Here is a 22,114-nt window from a genome sequence, read left to right as displayed (position 1 = left end):
TGCAGGTGTTAATGGCTGGTATTTGAACATTTCTTAAGAGAAACACAGGTTCATATACACGTCAAAGCAACAATACATACAAACATACACACACACACACACACACACACACACACACACACACACACACACACACACACGATGGGGGCCTCTGCTCTTCCTGCTGTTTAGTTCAGTTCCTCTCCTGCGTTCGTGACTCCCAACCTCCAAACAATCGTCAGGTCATCGTGAGAGTCCCCCTGGACAGCTGTTTATCTGCCCCCCCCCCCCCCCCCCCCCCCCCCCCCCTCCCAACCAACCCCAGCGGCAGATAGATTCCACATGACTACGCTATAATAGAGACGGATGTTGGGTGTTTCTGTGGATTGGCTGGATTGTGAGTTCTTGTTCATTGTTAAGTTTATAGCAGCAACAGTCTGGCTCCCATACAGCCACAAGTGAAGCTCACGTAGCCCTGTTTCACCCAGTCACTCCAAAAGTTAATACTACCACGCTTACACAAACACACAATATTACTGTTTAGGAAGGAAGGAAGGAAGGGAGGAAGAAGGAAGGAAGGGAGGGAGGAAGGGAGGGAGGAAGGAAGGAAGAGCGAGGAGAGGGACATTAATAGTTACAAATCAATTTAATGAGACGGATAATTATGCATGAACGGCCAACGTATTATTGTTAGCACTTTGCGAGAAAGTTTTTGACAACTTTAGGTGATTCATTTCATTTTGACCGCATTGTTTTCTACGCCTCATTTTGGTTTGCGATGAAATGCTTTTTGGCCCAGCCGGCCTCCCGTACATCCGCCCCAGTGGTCTTCAACCAGAGTCCTCCTCTAGTGGCTCTGCTTTAACCGGTGAGCAGCGCCGCGTCCGGCTGCTGTCGTTGGAACTGATCGACACTGGTAAGGTTCACTTCATGGCCTGAGCTGTGCTTCTGTTCTGATCAATAGAACGGCACGTTCAAGTCTCGGTTAGATTCGTGGTAAGTTAAAATAATAACATTCATCACAGTGTCCTATATCGCATTGGTAAAGTATACCAGAATCTGTCATTCGTTGGATTGTGTAATATCTATAAGGTGTTATCCTATGTTATTAGTATAAATTAGAGAACAAGGGAAATATAAAGCGGAGGAAGCAAAAAGTAACGGCAGGAGAAATGGGATTAGTTATTAACGTTGAACGTCATTCATGATTACAGCTGTTTGACTGATGGGCTGCTGACTGACTGACGGGCTGCTGTTTGACTGACGGGCTGCTGACTGACTGACGGGCTGCTGACTGACTGACGGGCTGCTGTTTGACTGACGGCTGCTGTTTGACTGACGGGCTGCTGTTTGACTGACGGGCTGCTGTTTGACTGACGGGCTGCTGTTTGAACCAACATCTCCCTGTCTGTGGTTAACCCTGTCTGTGGTTAACCCCTCTCTGTCTGTGGTTGACCCTGTCTGTGGTTGACCCTGTCTGTGGTTAACCCCTCTCTGTCTGTGGTTGACCCTGTCTGTGGTTGACCCCTCTCTGTCTGTGGTTAACCCCTCCCTCCCTGTCTGTGGTTAACCCCTCCCTCCCTGTCTGTGGTTGACCCTGTCTGTGGTTGACCCTGTCTGTGGTTGACCCCTGACCTCTGGTTCCAGGGGGGTCTGATGGACGGGGCAGCCCCAGATGAGGTGTACTTCGTGGGGGTGGACGTGGGCACGGCGGGGGTCCGGGCGGCGCTGGTGACCAGGGACGGCCGGCTGGAGACCAGCTGCCAGGAGGCCATCAGCGTGTGGGAGCCCCAGGCGGGGCACTACGTCCAGGCCTCCAGCCAGATATGGGCCACCTGCTGCCAACTCGTCAAGGTAACGTGTTTTACTAAACCATTTATAGGCCTTTTTCAAATTTAAAGTTGGGTCAATTGGAATAAATCGGATGTCTTCTACATTGTTTAATGGGGAACTAAACCCCGAAAGGTCAAAATCAATCACCTAATAATTGGTTCCCGTACACATAAAAACATGTGTGTGAACATGATGTGAGCCCACAAAACAGTATCCACGAGCAACACGTCCTTGGGAGGGAACATTACTGCTCCTCTGGCACCAATACGGCCTCGCAAGACCCCCCCTCAATGCTCTAGAGAGACAAGACCCCCTCAATGCTCTAGAGAGACAAGACCCCCTCAATGCTCTAGAGAGACAAGACCCCCTCAATGCTCTAGAGAGACAAGGCCCCCTCAATGCTCTAGAGAGACAAGGCCCCCTCAATGCTCTAGAGAGACAAGACCCCCTCAATGCTCTAGAGAGACAAGACCCCCTCAATGCTCTAGAGAGACAAGACCCCCTCAATGCTCTAGAGAGACAAGACCCCCTCAATGCTCTAGAGAGACAAGGCCCCCTCAATGCTCTAGAGAGACAAGACCCCCTCAATGCTCTAGAGAGACAAGGCCCCCTCAATGCTCTAGAGAGACAAGACCCCCACTCAATGCTCTAGAGAGACAAGGCCCCCTCAATGCTCTAGAGAGACAAGACCCCCTCAATGCTCTAGAGAGACAAGACCCCCTCAATGCTCTAGAGAGACAAGACCCCCTCAATGCTCTAGAGAGACAAGGCCCCCTCAATGCTCTAGAGAGACAAGACCCCCTCAATGCTCTAGAGAGAGACAAGACCCCCTCAATGCTCTAGAGAGACAAGGCCCCCTCAATGCTCTAGAGAGACAAGACCCCCTCAATGCTCTAGAGAGACAAGGCCCCCCCGGGCTCTAACCCGGCCCTAACCCGGCTCTAACCCGGCTCTAACCCGGCTCTAACCCGGCTCTAACCCGGGCTCTAACCCGGCTCTAACCCGGCTCTAACCCGGGCTCTAACCCGGCTCTAACCCGGCTCTAACCCGGCTCTAACCCGGCTCTAACCCGGGCTCTAACCCGGCTCTAACCCGGCTCTAACCCGGGCTCTAACCCGGCTCTAACCCGGGCTCTAACCCGGCTCTAACCCGGCTCTAACCCGGCTCTAACCCGGCTCTAACCCGGGCTCTAACCCGGCTCTAACCCGGCTCTAACCCGGCTCTAACCCGGCTCTAACCCGGGCTCTAACCCGGCTCTAACCCGGGCTCTAACCCGGCTCTAACCCGGCTCTGCCCCGGGCTCCAGGGTCGCTTTGGCTTCTCAGGAGTACGAATGCTCTCTCGCGACGGCGCTTTCAGCTCGTGGATGCTTCTCTTTGCGAGTGTGAGCGGCTGGATTTGATGAGCACGGAGTGTCAAGGCCCTGCTCACAGCTCTATGGTATCAGTTCAGCTACACCTCAGTGGACTGACCCTGTGTGTCTCCCTCAGAGAGTGACACAGGGTGTGGACAAGAGCCAGATCCGGGGAATCGGGTTCGACGCCACCTGCTCTCTGGTCGTGTTGGACAGGGACTTCCAGCCTGTGCCTGTCAACAAGAATGGTAGGTGGCCATAGGTTGCCATAGTTATGGAGGTGATGATTGAAGGTCAAGATTGGGCTCAATTTATAATGGGTTTAACTTTGAGGTAAAAAAGGTTACAAAAGATAACTTGAGTCGAGTATACCCCAAATGAACCCATAACTGTCGACTCAGTCGGGAATATATTGAAATAAGTTGAAAAAATCCACACTTACACACATACCAACACAAAGCCAAGTTTACACCACAACACATTTCTCAGATGATGCTATTCTTTAATGTGTGAAGACAATATTAAGATAGTATTGACGTAATGTATGAGGTATGGATAACCCTAGGGTGTTTGATGTGTACTGTGGTGATCCCTCCGGACTCTAACCCGTGTCCCCGGGCCCCAGGGCCCCGGCAGCACAACGTGGTGATGTGGATGGACCACCGCGCAGAGCAGCAGGCCGCCCGCATCACCGCCACCGGCCACCGGGCGCTGGAGCGCCTGGGCGGGGTCATGTCCCCCGAGATGCAGGCCCCCAAGCTGCTGTGGCTCAAAGAGGTGAGGGCACAGGGGCCCCTCCTGGGCCCCTGAGCAGGGGCCCAGGAGGGGGGCCGCTGTGAGCCCAGGAGGGGGGCCACTGTGAGCCCAGGAGGGGCCCCTGCTCAGGGGCCCCTCCTGGGCTCACAGTGGCCCCCCTCCTGGGCCCCTGAGCAGGGGCCCCTCCTGGGCTCCTAACCCTATCAGCCACTAGCTGCTGGTCAGCAAACGTTGGACGTTACCTGTTGAACCAAAACGGCCAGTGAGGGAAACTGTGTGTGTGTGTGTGTGTGTGTGTGTGTGTGTGTGTGTGTGTGTGTGTGTGTGTGTGTGTGTGTGTGTGTGTGTGTGTGTGTGTGCGTGTGCGTGCGCTCACCAGAACCTGAGGGACAGCTGCTGGGTGGAGGCGGGTCATTTCCTGGACCTGCCTGACTTCCTGTCCTTCAAGGCGACGGGCTCCCTGACCAGGTGAGGACCTGGAGGACGTTACAGCCACATGGTTCAGTTCACCGTTTGGCCCATAGGGATTATCTCCTTCATGAGCCTTATTAGGAAAAAAGAACATGAACTATTGAAGGTCATTTTGGCACTAGCGTTAGGGTCACTAGCCGCCGCAAGGAATGAAGAGAGTGAGTCAAACCGGGGGACATTCATACATTCATATTACTATTTTCATATATTAATATTACTATTTTCATACATTCATATTACTATTTTCATACATTCATATTACTATTTTCATATATTAATATTACTATTTTCATACATTCATATTACTATTTTCATACATTCATATTACTATTTTCATATATTAATATTACTATTTTCATACATTCATATTACTATTTTCATACATTCATATTACTATTTTCATATATTAATATTACTATTTTCATACATTCATATTACTATTTTCATACATTCATATTACTATTTTCATATATTAATATTACTATTTTCATACATTAATATATCTATTTTCATACATTAATATTACTATTTTCATACATTAATATTACTATTTTCATATATTAATATTACTATTTTCATACATTAATATTACTATTTTCATATATTAATATTACTATTTTCATACATTAATATTACTATTTTCATATATTAATATTACTATTTTCATAAATTTATATTACTATTAATATTACTATTTTCATATATTAATATTACTATTTTCATACATTAATATTACTATTTTCATACATTAATATATCTATTTTCATACATTAATATTACTATTTTCATACATTAATATTACTATTTTCATATATTAATATTACTATTTTCATACATTAATATTACTATTTTCATATATTAATATTACGATTTTCATACATTAATATTACTATTTTCATATATTAATATTACTATTTTCATACATTAATATTACTATTTTCATATATTAATATTACGATTTTTATTACTATTTTCATATATTAATATTACTATTTTCATACATTAATATTACTATTTTCATATATTAATATTACGATTTTTATTACTATTTTCATACATTAATATTACTATTTTCATATATTAATATTACTATTTTCATATATTAATATTACTATTTTCATATATTAATATTACTATTTTCTGGCCATTTCCCGATACTTCACATTATGGCAGATACCAGAAACAATGCAATTTAAGATTCGTAGGAATAAAAGGATAACTTTTGTGCATAGTTAATTATGACAATGATTAATTATTAGGTATTAATTTCTGTCATAGTGCATCCCATCTAAAGCTCATACCACTGAGGGTACGGCGGTGTGCTTATGATATGAACACCTTGTAGTGGACGGGCTGACTGACTGGTGTCTGACTGACTGGTCTCTGACCTACTGGTGTTTGACTGACTGGTGTTTGACTGACTGGTCTCTGACTGACTGGTCACTGACTGACTGGTGTCTGACTGACTGGTGTCTGACCTACTGGTGTTTGACTGACTGGTCTCTGACCTACTGGTGTTTGACTGACTGGTGTTTGACTGACTGGTGTTTGACTGACTGGTGTCTGACCTACTGGTGTCTGACCTACTGGTGTCTGACCTACTGGTGTCTGGCTGACTGGTGTGTGTCTGACCCTGTGGTGACTGTGTGTGTGTGCTCCAGATCTCTGTGCACTCTGGTGTGTGTGTGTGTGTGTGTGTGTGTGTGTGTGTGTGTGTGTGTGTGTGTGTGTGTGTGTGTGTGTGTGTGTGTGTGTGTGTGTGTGTGTGTGACTGACTGGTGTGTGTGTGTGTGTGGTCCAGGTCCCTGTGCACTCTGGTGTGTGACTGACTGGTGTGTGTGTGTGTGTGTGTGTGTGTGTGCTCCAGGTCCCTGTGCACTCTGGTGTGTGACTGACTGGTGTGTGTGTGTGTGTGTGTGTGTGTGTGTGTGTGTGTGCTCCAGGTCCCTGTGCACTCTGGTGTGTAAGTGGACCTACTGTCAGTCCGGTGGGTGGGACCACAGCTTCTGGACGGACATCGGCCTGGAGGACCTCCTGGAGGACAACTGCTGCAAGATCGGTAGGAGGAGGCCTTCACAGCCACCTCGTTAATACGTCTTCAGATCATCTATTGTACACTATCTCTATTTAGTCTTCAGATCATATCATCTATTGTACACTATCTCTAATTAGTCTTCAGATCATATCATCTATTGTACACTATCTCTAATTAGTCTTCAGAGCATATCATCTATTGTACACTATCTCTAATTAGTCTTCAGATCATATCATCTATTGTACACTATCTCTAATTAGTCTTCAGATCATATCATCTATTGTACACTATCTCTAATTAGTCTTCAGATCATATCATCTATTGTACACTATCTCTAATTAGTCTTCAGATCATATCATCTATTGTACACTATCTCTAATTAGTCTTCAGATCATATCATCTATTGTACACTATCTCTAATTAGTCTTCAGATCATATCATCTATTGTACACTATCTCTAATTAGTCTTCAGATCATATCATCTATTGTACACTATCTCTAATTAGTCTTCAGATCATATCATCTATTGTACACTATCTCTAATTAGTCTTCAGATCATATCATCTATTGTACACTATCTCTAATTAGTCTTCAGATCATATCATCTATTGTACACTATCTCTAATTAGTCTTCAGATCATATCATCTATTGTACACTATCTCTAATTAGTCTTCAGATCATATCATCTATTGTACACTATCTCTAATTAGTCTTCAGATCATCTATTGTACACTATCTCGAATTAGTCTTCAGATCATATCATCTATTGTACACTATCTCTAATCCGAGTTGTGTGTGTGTGTGTGTGTGTGTGTGTGTGTGTGTGTGTGTGTGTGTGTGTGTGTGTGTGTGTGTGTGTGTGTGTGTGTGTGTGTGTGTGTGTGTGTGTGTGTGTGTGTGTGTGTGTGTGTGTGTGTGTCCAGGTAACCAGACGGGCCCCCCCGGGGCCCCGCTCGGTGGGGGCCTCTCCCAGCAGGCTGCAGCTGATCTGGGCCTGAGTCCCGGGACGGCCGTGGGCGCCTCCCTGATCGACGCCCACGCTGGAGGACTAGGTACCCCCCCCAAGACCCCCCAAGACCCCCCAAGACCCCCTCACTCTGGGTTCAAACCCCGCCCTCCGCTCTACCTGTATCCATCCTTCAGCTAGATCCCATAAACCAGGCTGTAGGATTTAGTCCCAGCTCTGGTCTTCACTAGACCTCAGTCTGGAGTGACAGCTTACTAAAGGGGTGTGACCCCACATAGCACGACGGAGGAACACTTAAAGGTTGGACCATGTTGGGTGGTCAGCAGCTCGCAGCGCAAACCCCACAACACCCGCCCCTCGTCGCTGATTGGTAGGAATACTATTGCTGTTGGTTGTGAGTGGTTGGTGGTACCGTTTGTGTCGGTGTAGGACCTCGGAGCGCAGGCTGCCTGCAGAGACGTTGTGTTGACGGCCGGCTGGCGGGGCGGGCGGCTGGCGGCTGGTCAGGACGGATCAGAGGAATGTCATCATTAATGTTTGGGCAGCGCTGATACAACCCTTCACCATAAGCAGGTGTAACGTGGTAGTGATGGAGAAGGAGGAGCAGCCATATGAAAGAAGGATGTAGTAGTGGGGGAGGGGCCTGCTCTACACTGCGCTACACAACCTATATAATATATATATATATATATATATATAATATTCTAGTCCATGACTCCATTAACATTCAGTGAACTCATCCTGGGCCAGAGCTCGTCTGGGTTGACGATAGGTTGAGGCGACAACAAGGATGGATGTCCTGATTGCTGCGGTCTGTATGTTTTAATCTGTTATCTGTGGTGTGTGTGGAAGAGGGTTTATTAGTTTATCTGTTATCTGTGGTATATGTGGAAGAGGGTTTATTAGTTTATTTGTTATCTGTGTGCTACACAGTATTGCTACACTGTGTCTTTGTTTGTATGTATGCTGCTCTGAAACTAACTAACTAACTAACTAACTAACTAACTAACTAACTAACTGCCTAGATTCTACACATGCATTACTAAGGTGGGACTAGTTGGACATTACTTATTGATGGCGGTGTAACAACATTTAGTAAACTCTTAGTTTGAAATTAACCAGGTATTCATAAGGACGTTATGAATACTGAGCAATGCACACTAGTTATGAACACTGTCTGTTATGAGTCCATCCTCACTGTACCCACAGAGATATCTTGTTTCACCTTCTTCTGACAAATGGACTTATTGTAAGTCGCTTTAGATAAAAGCATTGCTAAACGCCCTCAGTGTAAATGTAGTAACAAACTTACACATACTTGCCACAAATTCTTGATTGTCATTTGATGTCTAACCTGTTTGATGGAGGAGCTGCTGAGTGTAAAATGGTTCACGTTACAATGCAATCTTTACATTATTGAGCTCTGAAACTGTATGTAAGATTCAGTGTCCTTTGGAAGCACCGCGTCTAACCCCAATGCCGTCAACACAACGCGCTCTAGCCGTCTGTTGTGGTTTGGAGGGGGGGTGAAACAGTTCATGAACTCTCACCTTTGACCTCCCAAGCTGACCTCTGTCCATCACACAGTGTTGTATGAGGCAAAGGTTAGCAGACAGCGCTTTATAGTTGTTCTACCTGCCATGGCACGACACACACACACACACACACACACACACACACACACACACACAACCACACACACAGTGTGGTCTACAGGGGTGGTTAATAGTAGTGTGTGGTGCTCTGTGGTCTACAGGGGTGCTGGGAGCAGACGTGGCGGGCTGGGACCTGCCATGTGAAGACCGGCCCCTCACCTCCCGGATGGCCCTGGTCTGTGGGACGTCTTCCTGTCACATGGCTGTAGGTGTGCCTCAGGAGTACAGTGTGATACAGGAAACAGGCAACCTTAGATTAGAGTTAAGTTGCACCGTACTCAAAGGTACACATGATGTCCCCTAAACGTAATGTAGAATGGAATCAGTGTGGATTCCTTGTAACTCCATTTGGGACACAATGTTCTCATGCTGTTGACACTTTGGATAAACTGATGCACCAGATGGCACATATCGTATGATATATGGATGTCCTTAAAGTGTGTCCAATAGATTGGAAGCTTTCAGATCAGCCAATCACACGTTGTTATGGTGGTGTGTAGAGAGGAGCCTAAAGCCGTCCTCCTCCTGATGTGAGTCAGTCAGACGTCCCACCACCATCTCCTACAGATAAGAGTTAGTCAGTGTGGACAGTACTGACACCATCTCCTACAGATAAGAGTTAGTCAGTGTGGACAGTACTGACACCATCTCCTACAGATAAGAGTTAGTCAGTGTGGACAGTACTGACACCATCTCCTACAGATAAGAGTTAGTCAGTGTGGACAGTACTGACACCATCTCCTACAGATAAGAGTTAGTCAGTGTGGACAGTACTGACACCATCTCCTACAGATAAGAGTTAGTCAGTGTGGACAGTACTGACACCATCTCCTACAGATAAGAGTTAGTCAGTGTGGACAGTACTGACACCATCTCCTACAGATAAGAGTTAGTCAGTGTGGACAGTACTGACACCATCTCCTACAGATAAGAGTTAGTCAGTGTGGACAGTACTGACACCATCTCCTACAGATAAGAGTTAGTCAGTGTGGACAGTACTGACACCATCTCCTACAGATAAGAGTTAGTCAGTGTGGACAGTACTGACACCATCTCCTACAGATAAGAGTTAGTCAGTGTGGACAGTACTGACACCATCTCCTACAGATAAGAGTTAGTCAGTGTGGACAGTACTGACACCATCTCCTACAGATAAGTCACAGGGTCAACGTCACCGTAGACAACATCTGCTCCTCTTTGGTTGGGATCACATCTCTCTTATCTCTCTTCAGGAGATGAGCCACGCCTACAGGGTGACTTGTGGTTCTTGTTTGGGAGATATAGTTATATATATATATATATATATATGTTACGTGATATGTTGTTGAGGCCACAGCTGTATATTATCCTCCAGTGTGTCAGGTTGTTGCCTCCTGTGTGTAACATGGAGTGTTGTTGTGTTTGTAGGTCAGCGCGGGGCCCCTGCTGGTCCCTGGGGTGTGGGGCCCCTACCTGTCAGCCATGGTCCCAGACCTGTGGCTCAACGAGGGGGGGCAGAGCGCCACCGGACGCCTGGTCCGTACCCCGCCTCCCCACTACGCGCCTTACGTCATGTTTGATAGAAAGAGATTTCAGTTGTTGTAAATCTTCATTTCATTCATTGCTTTTTAACCATTGAAGTTAATACCTTTGGACAGTTATTACACCTTCATGGTTCAGGCATTAGCCACATCATTTGGAGTTGACCGTCAAGAGCAGTGACCAGCAGTAAGAGTGATGAGCAGGACCAGGTCTGTTGTGTCTGTGCTGCAGGTGGACCACGTGGTGAGGGGACACGCAGCCTTCGCCCAGCTCCAGGAGCTCTCCAACCACAGGTCAGGACCCCCACGGCTGTACTGTCTGTATGGTAGCACATGGCTTCATCCACAGACACACGTCATGAAGCACCAGGCAGGGCTCATCCAGGCTGACGGGGGGGGGGGGGGGGGGGGGTCGGGGTCCAGAGCCATGCTGCTGTGGTCCTGCCACCACTAGCTAGGGGCCCTCTGGAGCCGGGGTCAGGTGACCAACCACTGAAGTGGGCGAGGCTGTGAGGCTCTCTCACTCTGTTGGTGGAGGGCCCAAGCGGCCCCTACCTGCTCCTTCATGCCCTGCAGTAGCCTGGAGGTCCAGAGACACGTCTAGAAGCTGTAGGGTCAACCAGTGATGAGAACGGCCCGACTCCAGGGGCGGCACCAAGCAGGCGTTTGAAAATATCACTGCACGCAATTGGATAACACTATGACCAATCAGAAGAACACAAGGGGTGACTTATCCCGACCAGCGGAGTTAACCAGTAGATTAGACTCTTGTCGTATCCGGTTGATAAAACAGCAACGCTGTTGGCCCCGCCCTACATCAGATACACCTCGCTGGGCAAATTCAAATTGTGCTGTGGTCAGAGCTCTGGAGGTCCAGGGCGTCGTCTGGATTGAAGTGTCTGCTGACAGTGAGCCGTGCCCTGTGGTCCGCTGACGGTGCTCTGCTCCGCTCCAGGGGCCCCCTCCCTGGTGATCAGGTGTACTCCTACCTGAACACACACCTGGGCGCCATGGCCGCGCGCCGCTCCTCCCCGCTCCCCCTGCTGGCCTCCTCTCTCCACGTCTGGCCCGATTTCCACGGCAACAGGTCCCCGCTGGCCGACCCCGGTTTGCGGGGAATGGTAAAGTGGGACGCCATCTCACAGTTACAGAACATCAACGCTCCTGACACGTTTCACTACAGCTGTGACCAGCCAGGCTCTTAGACTTGCTGTGCTCGTTTCTTCTTGTATTTAGTTGTTGTCGTTTTTACAACTCTTCCTACCTTCCTTCTTTTCATTGTTGTTGTTTTTATTGATTTCCTCCTCCTCTTCATGGTCTAGTAAAACAGGAAACTGAAAGCAGGAAGTCATGCTGTGTGTCTCCGTCTCCCAGGTGAGCGGTCTGTCCCTCTCCCAGAGCGTGGACGACCTGGCCCTGCTCTACCTGGCCACTGTGCAGGCTCTGGCTGTGAGTACTGAGACCTTTCTCCTCTATGTGTCCATGTCTTACTCCACTGCTACTCATTCCAAGGTGCTTGTTGTATTCCCCCACCTCAGTGCTTAGCGATGACTGAATGAATGAGTGTGAACGAGTGACTCCTAACCCAGTGTTCTCCTCAGCTCGGCACGCGCCACATCCTGGAGACAATGACCGAGGCAGGACATGACATCACAACCCTCTTCCTGTGCGGGGGGTTGAGCAAAAACCCTCTTTTTGTGCAGATTCACGCCGACACCACCGGTATGTTGTGGAGTGTCTAACCCTGACCTCGGCTGACCTCAGGTCTGCTCTGGTGTCTAACCCTAACCTCAGCTCAGCCCCTGTGGAGCAGAGGTGTAAGCTCTGGTGTCTAACCCTAACCTCAGCTCAGCCCCCTGTGGAGCAGAGGGGTACGCTCTGGTGTCTGTGGAGCAGAGGGGTACGCTCTGGTGTCTGTGGAGCAGAGGGGTAAGCTCTGGTGTCTGTGGAGCAGAGGGGTACGCTCTGGTGTCTGTGGAGCAGAGGGGTAAGCTCTGGTGTCTGTGGAGCAGAGGGGTAAGCTCTGGTGTCTGTGGAGCAGAGGGGTAAGCTCTGGTGTCTGTGGAGCAGAGGGGTAAGCTCTGGTGTCTGTGGAGCAGAGGGGTAAGCTCTGTTGTTGGTCTCCTAGGACTCCCTGTGGTTCTTCCCCATCAGACGGAGGCGGTCTTGGTTGGAGCTGCAATCCTCGGTGCATGTGCATCGCAAGAATACACAACGATCCAGGTGTAGTGTCAACCACAACACACACACTGGTTACACACTCTGCTGCCACCTGCTGGAGAGGAGGAGAGAGCATCCATTAGATTTATCTATCTCTCAAGGGATAGAACACAGTGCACTTAATCCATCATGGTCCCCATTCCGTGTGCGTGTGTGTGTGTGCGTGTGTGTGTGTGTGTGTGTGTGTGTGTGTGTGTGTGTGTGTGTGTGTGTGTGTGTGTGTGTGTGTGTGTGTGTGTGTGTGTGTGTGTGTGTGTGTGTGTGTGTGTGTGTGTGTGTGTGTGTGACCTGTCCATCCGTTCTTCGGTAATAAGCACCGAGGCGTTTATAGCTGGTCACATTAAACTGCCCTGACTTGTTATGTCTTATAGTTTAACCAGACTATAATAACCACCAAGACACAGTCTAGCAGAATCAAGAGTTGTATTCATTTATTTCTTTATCGATGGCACAGTAAAACAGGGCAGCTCTTTGCAACCCCAGACTGAAGCCTTAAGGCCCCTAAGCGGTACAGGCTCAACATGGAGACTGGCTGAGCAGCGCGGTGGGCTGGTGGTCATGTGGTGCCCTGGTAACGTCTCTTTCTGCAGGACGCTATGAAGAACATGGCCCGGGTCGGACAAGTGGTGTGGCCGGAGCCAGAGCTAAAGAGGTTAGCTGCTGGTTAACACCACACCACTAGTTAGTATCCCCAGGACCCGGTTAACAACATGAAGCTCATTATTAACCACAACTCGGACCGTGTTTTTGTGCTTTTGTTTCAAGTTTCTACGAGAGAAAGTACCGTGTGTTCTTACGGCTGTGGCACCACCAGAGGGAGTACAGCGCTGTCATGGAGGGCTGAGGAGAGCTCAGACCGGACCTCTGTGGGAACGTCGTAGCCTTGTGCATATTGCACAGCTTGTTACGCAATGTGTCAACCAAAGAGGTTTTTGGAAGCACAAGAAGAAACGGATGAAAGACCAATGAAGAAGAACCAGCTGCATCACCTGTGTGGTGCGTTGGACCATGGCATTGGGCCAAACGTACCGCTGGTTTCACAGTTCATAATAAAGCCTGCTCAACATATTCTTATCACACAGTTGATTGAATGTTGCCTCCTAAAGTACAGAGGGTAGCAGAACACAACGGAGCCGACACATCAGCCACAACAAACTACAACATTACACAGAAAACATGTTAGAACAAAGTCAAGTGTTTAACCTCATTACTTCTTTAATGGTTCACCTTACCTCCACTGCTGTGCTCAAACGTGTGGAAAAAGGACATTCAAATGCATCCCCATTTCTCCAAAGGTCAAACTAGTGACCAGAGCATTAAAGTAGTGGGGTCAGCCCCCTAGCGGCCCTGGGACAAGAAACACAGCCACGCTTAGTGTTGTGAACTACTACTCCTTATGGAGAGCCCTCTGGACGTCCTTTGTGTCTGAAGGCTGCTCTATGGATCCTAAACACCTCAGTCACAAACATGGCTTGGCAAACTTTCTTTTCTACATTCTTTGGGATGATGGGCTGGTTAGAAGAGCCCGCTGGTCCTGGTTAGAAGAGCCCGCTGGTCCTGGGGTGTAGGGGGCTGCTGGTCCTGGGGTGTAGGGGGCTGCTGGTCCTGGGGTGTAGGGGGCTGCTGGTCCTGGGGTGTAGGGGGCTGCTGGTCCTGGTGTGTAGGGGGCTGCTGGTCCTGGGGTGTAGGGGGCTGCTGGTCCTGGGGTGTAGGGGGCTGCTGGTCCTGGGGTGTAGGGGGCTGCTGGTCCTGGTGTGTAGGGGGCTGCTGGTCCTGGGGTGTAGGGGGCTGCTGGTCCTGGGGTGTAGGGGGCTGCTGGTCCTGGGGTGTAGGGGGCTGCTGGTCCTGGGGTGTAGGGGGCTGCTGGTCCTGGGGTGTAGGGGGCTGCTGGTCCTGGGGTGTAGGGGGCTGCTGGTCCTGGTGTGTAGGGGGTCTGGGCTGGGGGGGGGTCCTCAGGGCTGGGGGGGGTCCTCAGGGCTGGGGGGTGTAGGGGGCTGGGGGGGGTCCTCAGGGCTGGGGGGTGTAGGGGGCTGGGGGGGGGTCCTCAGGGCTGGGGGGTGTAGGGGGCTGGTGGGGGGTCCTCAGGGCTGGGGGGTGTAGGGGGCTGGTGGGGGGTCCTCAGGGCTGGGGGGGGTCCTCAGGGCTGGGGGGTGTAGGGGGCTGGGGGGGGTCCTCAGGGCTGGGGGGTGGTGGGGGGGTCCTCAGGGCTGGGGGGTGTAGCGTAGGTACTTCCTCCTAGAAGGCACCTCCTTGGTGAACACGCCAGCGGGGAACAGGACGCTGGCCTCCGCCTCCGACATGCTGGGAGGGACCATCACACTGTCCCCCGGCTGACACGCACGCACACACGCACGCACACACGCACGCACACACGCGCACACACACACGCACGCACACACGCACGCGCACACACACACGCGCACACACACACACAGCCGTCATGTGTTGCACCGTGTACATTATATGTATACTTATTATAGTGAACGTCATAGTGTCATCATGTAAGTTTATACATCAAGACATCAAAAATGACATCTACCTCCGTTAGTTTTACAGTAATTGTGGTGTTTAGGCCTAACTGTCTGAATAGCTGAGGTGTTGATGGGTACATGATTAACACCATGCCACTGTTGGCCCTACGGTTGGGTTAGGGTCAGGGTTAGTCTGAATAGTTGAGGTGTTGATGGGTACATGATTAACACCATGCCACTGTTGGCCCTACGGTTGGGTTAGGGTCAGGGTTAGTCTGAATAGTTGAGGTGTTGATGGGTACATGATTAACACCATGCCACTGTTGGCCCTACGGTTGGGTTAGGGTCAGGGTTAGTCTGAATAGTTGAGGTGTTGATGGGTACATGATTAACACCATGCCACTGTTGGCCCTACGGTTGGGTTAGGGTCAGGGTTAGTCTGAATAGTTGAGGTGTTGATGGGTACATGATTAACACCATGCCACTGTTGGCCCTACGGTTGGGTCAGGGTTAGGGTTAGTCTGAATAGTTGAGGTGTTGATGGTCCTACTCAGTGTGGGCAGAGGCCCATGGTTTCAACATGGTAACCACGGTACAGGTCGCTGTATGTGCTCCACACCGACCTCTCTTAACGAGCCCTCTAACGCCCGTTAGGAGATAATTCAGTGAATCTAAGATGTGTAGTGTGTTCAACGTTTCCTGTCGTTGTCATGGTGATTCATGTACTGACACCACGCAGCCCGGATGTTTTGGTGAGTTGTGTAATGTTAGTCACCTGAGCTGTCAGGTTATCTAACTGATGTTCTTTCAATAAAGATTTAGATTTTCGACTCAGGGATGACATTTCTATGATCACAAGTTCATGTTTGCTTTGCTCCTGCAGAATAATATTAATAATAATCCATTCCAAAGGTTAAAGGTCACATAGTTTAACAGGATATCAGGACATGAATAGCGCTGTTGGATTTCTTTCTTGAACTGACGATCGTACATTTTGTTGTACGTCACAATCATGTGTTCTGGACACGCCCACTTTACCCAGGATGCGTCACTCACTCTAGCTCACTCCCAAATGTCCTTGACCCCCAGGTCACCTCCTAATTACATCACTTCCTGTAGGGCTAGAGTCATGGTATATTATCTCCTCGTTTTAGTCTCTACCTCACTCCCTTCTGCCTCCACACACACTAAGTGTTTGCGTCACTTATTGCTTGTCCATGTCTTGTCTGTCTTTTAATTTATTGATTGCATATACACTTCAAAAACATTTAAAGTGCTATTAATGTGTCATGATTATCTTATTAAAGAAATGTATTTATAAGATAACCAAAGGAACGATTTCTTTCCGCAGAAGCAAAGCGAACACAGACGTCGTTTTAATCCATCCCAAAAAAGAGCCTCCTGGTTTCAGATGGAGTCGCGTGTGTGTGTGTGTAAGTAAGTAAGTAAGTACTTTATTTGTATAGCACCCTTCTCAGTACGAATACACAGAGTGCTTCACATAGATAAAACCATCATACAGTACATAACAATAGGCAATAAAATATAGAAATTACTGTGCAAATTACATAGTAACAGCACAGATAACAACATAGGAAAACATCAGGTGGCACTTGATCGATCCGAGGGGGTCGAGGCAAAAACAATGTTAAATAAAAGGTGAGTCACATCCTACAGCATCTAACACCCAAAAGCCCTTTTAAACAAAAAAGTCTTCAGTTGACCCTTGAAACAGCCTGCCGACTGGGCAAATCTTATCTCCAGTGGGAGCACGTTCCGTGTGTGTGTGTGCGTGTGTGTGTGTGTGTGTGTGTGTGTGTGTGTGCGTGTGTGCGCGTGTGTGTGTGTGTTCTACCTGCCAGTCGGCGGGCGTGGCCACCCGTCTGGTGGCCGTGAGCTGGAGCGAGTCCACCACGCGCAAGATCTCGTCGAAGTTGCGTCCAGTGGAGGCGGGGTAGAGCAGAGACAGCTTCAGACGCTTGTCAGGCCCGATGACGAACACCTGCAGCAGGACGCGCTCAGTGAGGACCCAGCCCTCACCTAACCTGACCAGGTCAGAGCTCTCACCTGACCAGGTTAGAGCCCTCACCTAACCTGACCAGGTGAGAGCTCTCACCTGGTCAGGTTAGAGCCCTCACCTCACCTGACCAGGTGAGAGCCCTCACCTAACCTGACCAGGTTAGAGCCCTCACCTGACCAGGTTAGAGCCCTCACCTAACCTGACCAGGTCAGAGCTCTCACCTGACCAGGTTAGAGCCCTCACCTAACCTGACCAGGTCAGAGCTCTAACCTGACCAGGTGAGAGCCCTCACCTAACCTGACCAGGTTAGAGCCCTCACCTGACCAGGTTAGAGCCCTCACCTGACCAGGTTAGAGCCCTCACCTGACCAGGTGAGAGCTCTCACCTAACCTGACCAGGTTAGAGCCCTCACCTGACCTGACCAGGTTAGAGCCCTCACCTGACCAGGTGAGAGCCCTCACCTAACCTGACCAGGTGAGAGCTCTCACCTGGTCAGGTTAGAGCCCTCACCTAACCTGACCAGGTTAGAGCCCTCACCTAACCTGACCAGGTTAGAGCCCTCACCTGACCAGGTGAGAGCCCTCACCTAACCTGACCAGGTTAGAGCTCTCACCTGGTCAGGTTAGAGCCCTCACCTAACCTGACCAGGTTAGAGCCCTCACCTGACCAGGTTAGAGCCCTCACCTAACCTGACCAGGTGAGAGCTCTCACCTGACCAGGTTAGAGCCCTCACCTGGTCAGGTTAGAGCCCTCACCTAACCTGACCAGGTGAGAGCTCTCACCTGGTCAGGTTGGAGCTCTGACCTGGTCAGGTTAGGTGAGGGCTCTCACCTGGTCAGGTGAGGGCTCTAACCTGACCAGGTTAGAGCCCTCACCAAACCTAAGGTTAGAGCTCTAATCTGGTCAGTCAGAGCCCTCACCAAACCTGGTCAAGTTAGAGCTCTAACCTGGCCAAGTTAGAGCTCTAACATGGTCAAGTTAGAGCTCTAACCTGACTCTGGCCAGGTTAGAGCTCTAACCTGACCAGGTTAGAGCTTCTGCTCCGGACCAGGACGTCTGCAGCCCGCTGGGCGGTGCGGAGCTCACAGCTGTAAATCATGCATCATGTGGGACACTGCAGAGGTAGGAGTGAACAGGGCTGGAGGTCCTCACACAGCGCGCGGTGAGAGGCAGGCCGTCCGGGCTCTTCTCGTCGGGGTCCATCATGCCCAGGGCCAGGGCCAGCTCCCTCTTCTGGTCGGCGATGACGGGGAAGGGCAGGGCGGACTCTGCCTCCATGCTGCAGTAGGCCAGGATGTCCTGGAGACACACACACTGGCTCAGCTGCATGGGGTCACCAGGGCCGCCTCACCAACACCTTCATTATCCACCTCACTAACACCTTCATTATCCATTAGGGTCACCAGGGCTGTCTCACTAACACCTTCATTATCCACCTCACGTTCACCTTCATTATCCATGAGGGTCACCAGGGCTGTCTCACTAACACGTGTTTGTTCATTATTCAAACGCTCAGTAAGTCTGAGAACGACGTCTGAACCTCTGAGTTAAAGTGATGAGAGCAGAGGTGACCGCTCCTTCTAGAAGAACAAAGGCAGTGGCTCCCATAGCGGGCACAGAGGAGCTGGAGCGTTGTCCAAACCCACATCATACTTCACCATACATGAAGATAACCAATACATATATACATACATACATATACATACATATATATACATACATATATATATACATACATATATACATACAAGCCACTATAAATCCACCTCTCTGGAAAAGCCTTTTAGCTGGGAGTAGCAAACCTTTCATACTTTACACCGATCTCCGTCTAACAATAAATAGTCACTTTGTGAGACACAAAAGGAGACTTTTAATTGAATGATGGATAACGATAAGCAGGCCAGCACTCTCTCAGAGGTAGTCGGTCTCCAGACGAGTAGCCGTCCAGAGTCCTGCTGTCAAAGCCTCCTCTGTCCCGTCCTGCAGTGCAGCTGAACGTGGGCTTGTAGCCGTGGGGATGAAGGATCAGTACATATAGCAGATAATAGGAGGTCTAGGAATGTCAGCTACGACCTATATATGACCTATGACCTTTAACCTACTCAGGGGGGTAGGGGGGGTTGTGGTCTCTGCTGCTAGATGCCCTCAGACTGTAGACCCTGGACTACCTCATCATACTGAGCAGGTCGCTGGTGGGCGTTTGGTTCAGACAGAAGCACGTGATGACAGTGACTCATCTTTGTACTGTCTCTGATGACTGTGTGTGTGTGTGTGTGTGTGTGTGTGTGTGTGTCTGAGGACATAATGAACCGAATGACTGTAGGCTGTTCCAGACGTCAGTAGGACGTCAGAGGTCAAGAGGTCAAGGTTTAAGAGGTCAAACATGTACTGGGGAGGGTGGAGTCACTGATGTAGCGCTGTCACTCATATTTTAGTAAAGGGTCAATGTGAATAGAAGCATACAGACTCCTCCCTCTTTCACACCCCCCCCCCCCACCTTGGCCCAGCCGTGGTGGTCCTCCAGGCTGTCTACAGACAGGGCCAGCAGCCTCACGCCGCGCTGGGAGAACTGGGAGGCCAGGCGCGCCGCGCGGCCCAGCTCAGTGGTGCACACCGGAGTGAAGTCCCCCGGGTGAGAGAACAGGACCCCCCACCTGGGGGGGGGGGGGGGGGGGAGGGAGGGAGAGGGAGGGAGAGAGAGGGGGAGAGAGAGAGGGCGAGAGAGAGAGAGAGAGAGGGGGGGGGGGGGGGGGGCGACAGAGAGAGAGGAAAGGGAGAGAGAGAGAGGAAGGAAATGGTTTGCTAGTTGAACTGTTGCTAAATGTAAATCCCACTGCAGTGCAATACAAACACTTTGTAAAGATAAGGGTGTATTATTCTAGCCTTTTCTGTCTTGTCTGTCAGCTCTTATACAATATAGTCCTGGAAAGTTTGAGTTCAACTTGGTGACATGGATTATGGTCAAAGAGCCTTTTGTCATGTTGTCTGTAATAATCCTATTGAAATAACAGGTTCTGGTTGGAACCTTACTGTCGTGTACATCATTAGTAATGTACATCATTAGTAATAATAATAATAGCAATGTACATCATTAATAATAATGATAATAGTAATGTACATCATTAGTAATGTAGCTTGTAAACATTAACTTAAAAGGATGTGTAAAAAGCAGAAGCAACGCACCAAAATAGGAAATGAGCCTAACAGTGAAACACAACTGCTACAAAACGCCGCCAGAAAATCTAGAATAACATTTGAAATATAAAAAAAATAGACGTACGAGTCTCCCAAGAAGTCGTGGAATTGAATTGAGCCGTCCGTGGTTTCTGCGTGGAAGTTGGGGAAGACATCTCCGAGCAGTAACCCAGGCATCTTCACAGCGGGCGGGCAGCGCGCAGGCGCAGTAGCAGCAGTGATGACGGGGGAACGGGGGGGGGGGGGGGCGTTTCCCTTCTAACCAGATCACTACAACCGTCTGACAGCTAGGCTCTATTAGGTGTACATTCGTTTGTAGACTTAGAGTGAGGAAACCATCAATTGTTATTTCATAAACACAAGGGGCACCGGCTCATCATGATTGTTGTTGAATTGCAGTTTTGTTCCATGCTTAACTGTAGTGGTAGTGCATATATAACAATGGCACTATAACGACCAGCACACACCTACACTGTGAGACGTCCTCGTGGTACTGTAACGGGCTTTATTAACAACACACACCTACACTGAGACGTCCTCGTGGTACTGTAACGGGCTTTATTAACAACACACACCTACATGTGGACCGTTTTGAGACGTCCTCGTGGTACTGTGGTTTATTTCCGTCCTGTGAGTATAGTGCGTCTCCTCGGTGTCCCACGTGACCAGACCGGCCCAGGGCAGAATTAATCAGAATTAAATTTTATTTCTCCGGACCATGTCGCCTCTCTCTGGACACCAACGTTTTACGCGTTTTTAACAGACCGAACGAGTGATACAATTCAACTTCGAGGGACTTTGGGTGAAAGTTGGAGAGGAACAAACATGATAAACACCAGGAGGAACAGTTGTCGTGGAAGTATTTCTGGAACCAGCGGCCCGGCGACCCACTGTAGGTACGAGGCGTCGACCTCCGCCCGGCGCCGCTCTCTGTCCGACGGCCCCGCGCGCCGCAGGGGCTCCAGCTGCGCCTACTCCGTGTTTGGACCACCGAGCGACGATTACGCGTCAAGTCTGAAACAGACGATATTCACCATCACGATCCGGTTCATGTTAGCGGTGGATTTGTGGATCTCCAAGAAACTGGGCGTGTGCGCCTGCGAGGGGTCGTCCTGGGGGGGGATTCGGCCCCTGGTGAGGCTGGTGGAGGTCTCTGGACACGCGCTCCCCTGGTTTATTGGCACACTGTACAGTCTGCTGCGTGGGGACACCGTGGCGGAGAAGGAGATCATGTTGAATCTCGCTTTTGGTGAGTCTGGCTCGTGTGACTGCGGCTGTCCGTTTAAGTATATTTCATTAGGGTTTTATCAATTGGGTTGCATTTTTGAACTCTTAGATAACAGTGAGTGCATTTTATTTACTTATTTCCTTACTTATTTATTCATTCACTATATGAATATATATATATATATATATATATAATAATGTTTGTATTCTTTTTAGCAACTCAGTCGATCATTGTATAGCCTACGCTTTCAAGTCAATAGTGTGGTGTTTTTTTATACCACGAAAACCCCCAAATTGCTATTAATATCAATAATCATAGAAAATATCAATGTCACAATCTCCCAATTATTAGAACTGAGTGGTTAAGGCAACAGCAACGGGCAAAGGTGAGAAAACAATGGCTTCAATTC

General features: G+C 49.2%; 3 protein-coding genes across 5 annotated transcripts in view; 2 read left to right on the top strand and 1 right to left on the bottom strand.

Annotated features, from left to right (window-relative positions):
* Window positions 1–828: 828 nt before the first annotated feature.
* On the top strand, window positions 829–14,324 carry fggy (FGGY carbohydrate kinase domain containing). 3 transcript variants are annotated; one of them, XM_084480946.1, is made up of 16 exons: window positions 829–895; window positions 1,627–1,833; window positions 3,303–3,414; window positions 3,792–3,943; window positions 4,302–4,390; window positions 6,337–6,452; window positions 7,353–7,481; window positions 9,153–9,256; window positions 10,459–10,566; window positions 10,804–10,865; window positions 11,527–11,692; window positions 11,946–12,020; window positions 12,173–12,293; window positions 12,700–12,794; window positions 13,382–13,443; window positions 13,557–14,324. In XM_084480946.1, the coding sequence occupies exons 2-16, from the start codon at window positions 1,636–1,638 to the stop codon at window positions 13,633–13,635; spliced, it is 1,668 nt and encodes a 555-aa protein (XP_084337072.1). In that variant the 5' UTR covers window positions 829–895; window positions 1,627–1,635; the 3' UTR covers window positions 13,636–14,324. The 3 variants fall into 3 exon arrangements, with proteins under 3 accessions (XP_084337072.1, XP_084337074.1, XP_084337073.1); XM_084480947.1 differs by lacking the exon at window positions 829–895 and adding an exon at window positions 903–975; XM_084480948.1 differs by lacking the exon at window positions 11,527–11,692 and having other exon boundaries at window positions 9,153–9,260.
* A 519-nt stretch (window positions 14,325–14,843) lies between these two features.
* LOC311360831 (peroxiredoxin-6-like) lies at window positions 14,844–20,667 on the bottom strand. Its single transcript, XM_084480927.1, has 6 exons — window positions 20,563–20,667; window positions 19,780–19,936; window positions 18,435–18,581; window positions 17,118–17,264; window positions 14,988–15,121; window positions 14,844–14,942 (listed from the first exon to the last, which is right to left on the bottom strand). The coding sequence occupies exons 1-5, from the start codon at window positions 20,652–20,654 to the stop codon at window positions 14,993–14,995; spliced, it is 672 nt and encodes a 223-aa protein (XP_084337053.1). The 5' UTR covers window positions 20,655–20,667; the 3' UTR covers window positions 14,844–14,942; window positions 14,988–14,992.
* Window positions 20,668–21,302: 635 nt separating this feature from the next.
* Window positions 21,303–22,114, top strand: part of dnm3b (dynamin 3b) — a gene marked incomplete at both ends in the record, with an annotated part of 11,860 nt that continues 11,048 nt past the window's right edge. Inside the window, one exon of the mRNA XM_084480810.1 lies at window positions 21,303–21,726. Coding sequence (XP_084336936.1) covers window positions 21,303–21,726 — 424 coding nt within the window. The remainder of the gene's footprint in view (window positions 21,727–22,114) is intronic.

The sequence above is a fragment of the Micromesistius poutassou genome (genome assembly GCF_964030765.1).
Source record: "Micromesistius poutassou genome assembly, chromosome: 16".
NCBI lineage: Eukaryota > Metazoa > Chordata > Actinopteri > Gadiformes > Gadidae > Micromesistius > Micromesistius poutassou.
Note: the sequence above shows the minus strand (reverse complement) of the source record. Positions and strands in the feature narration are given on the sequence as shown.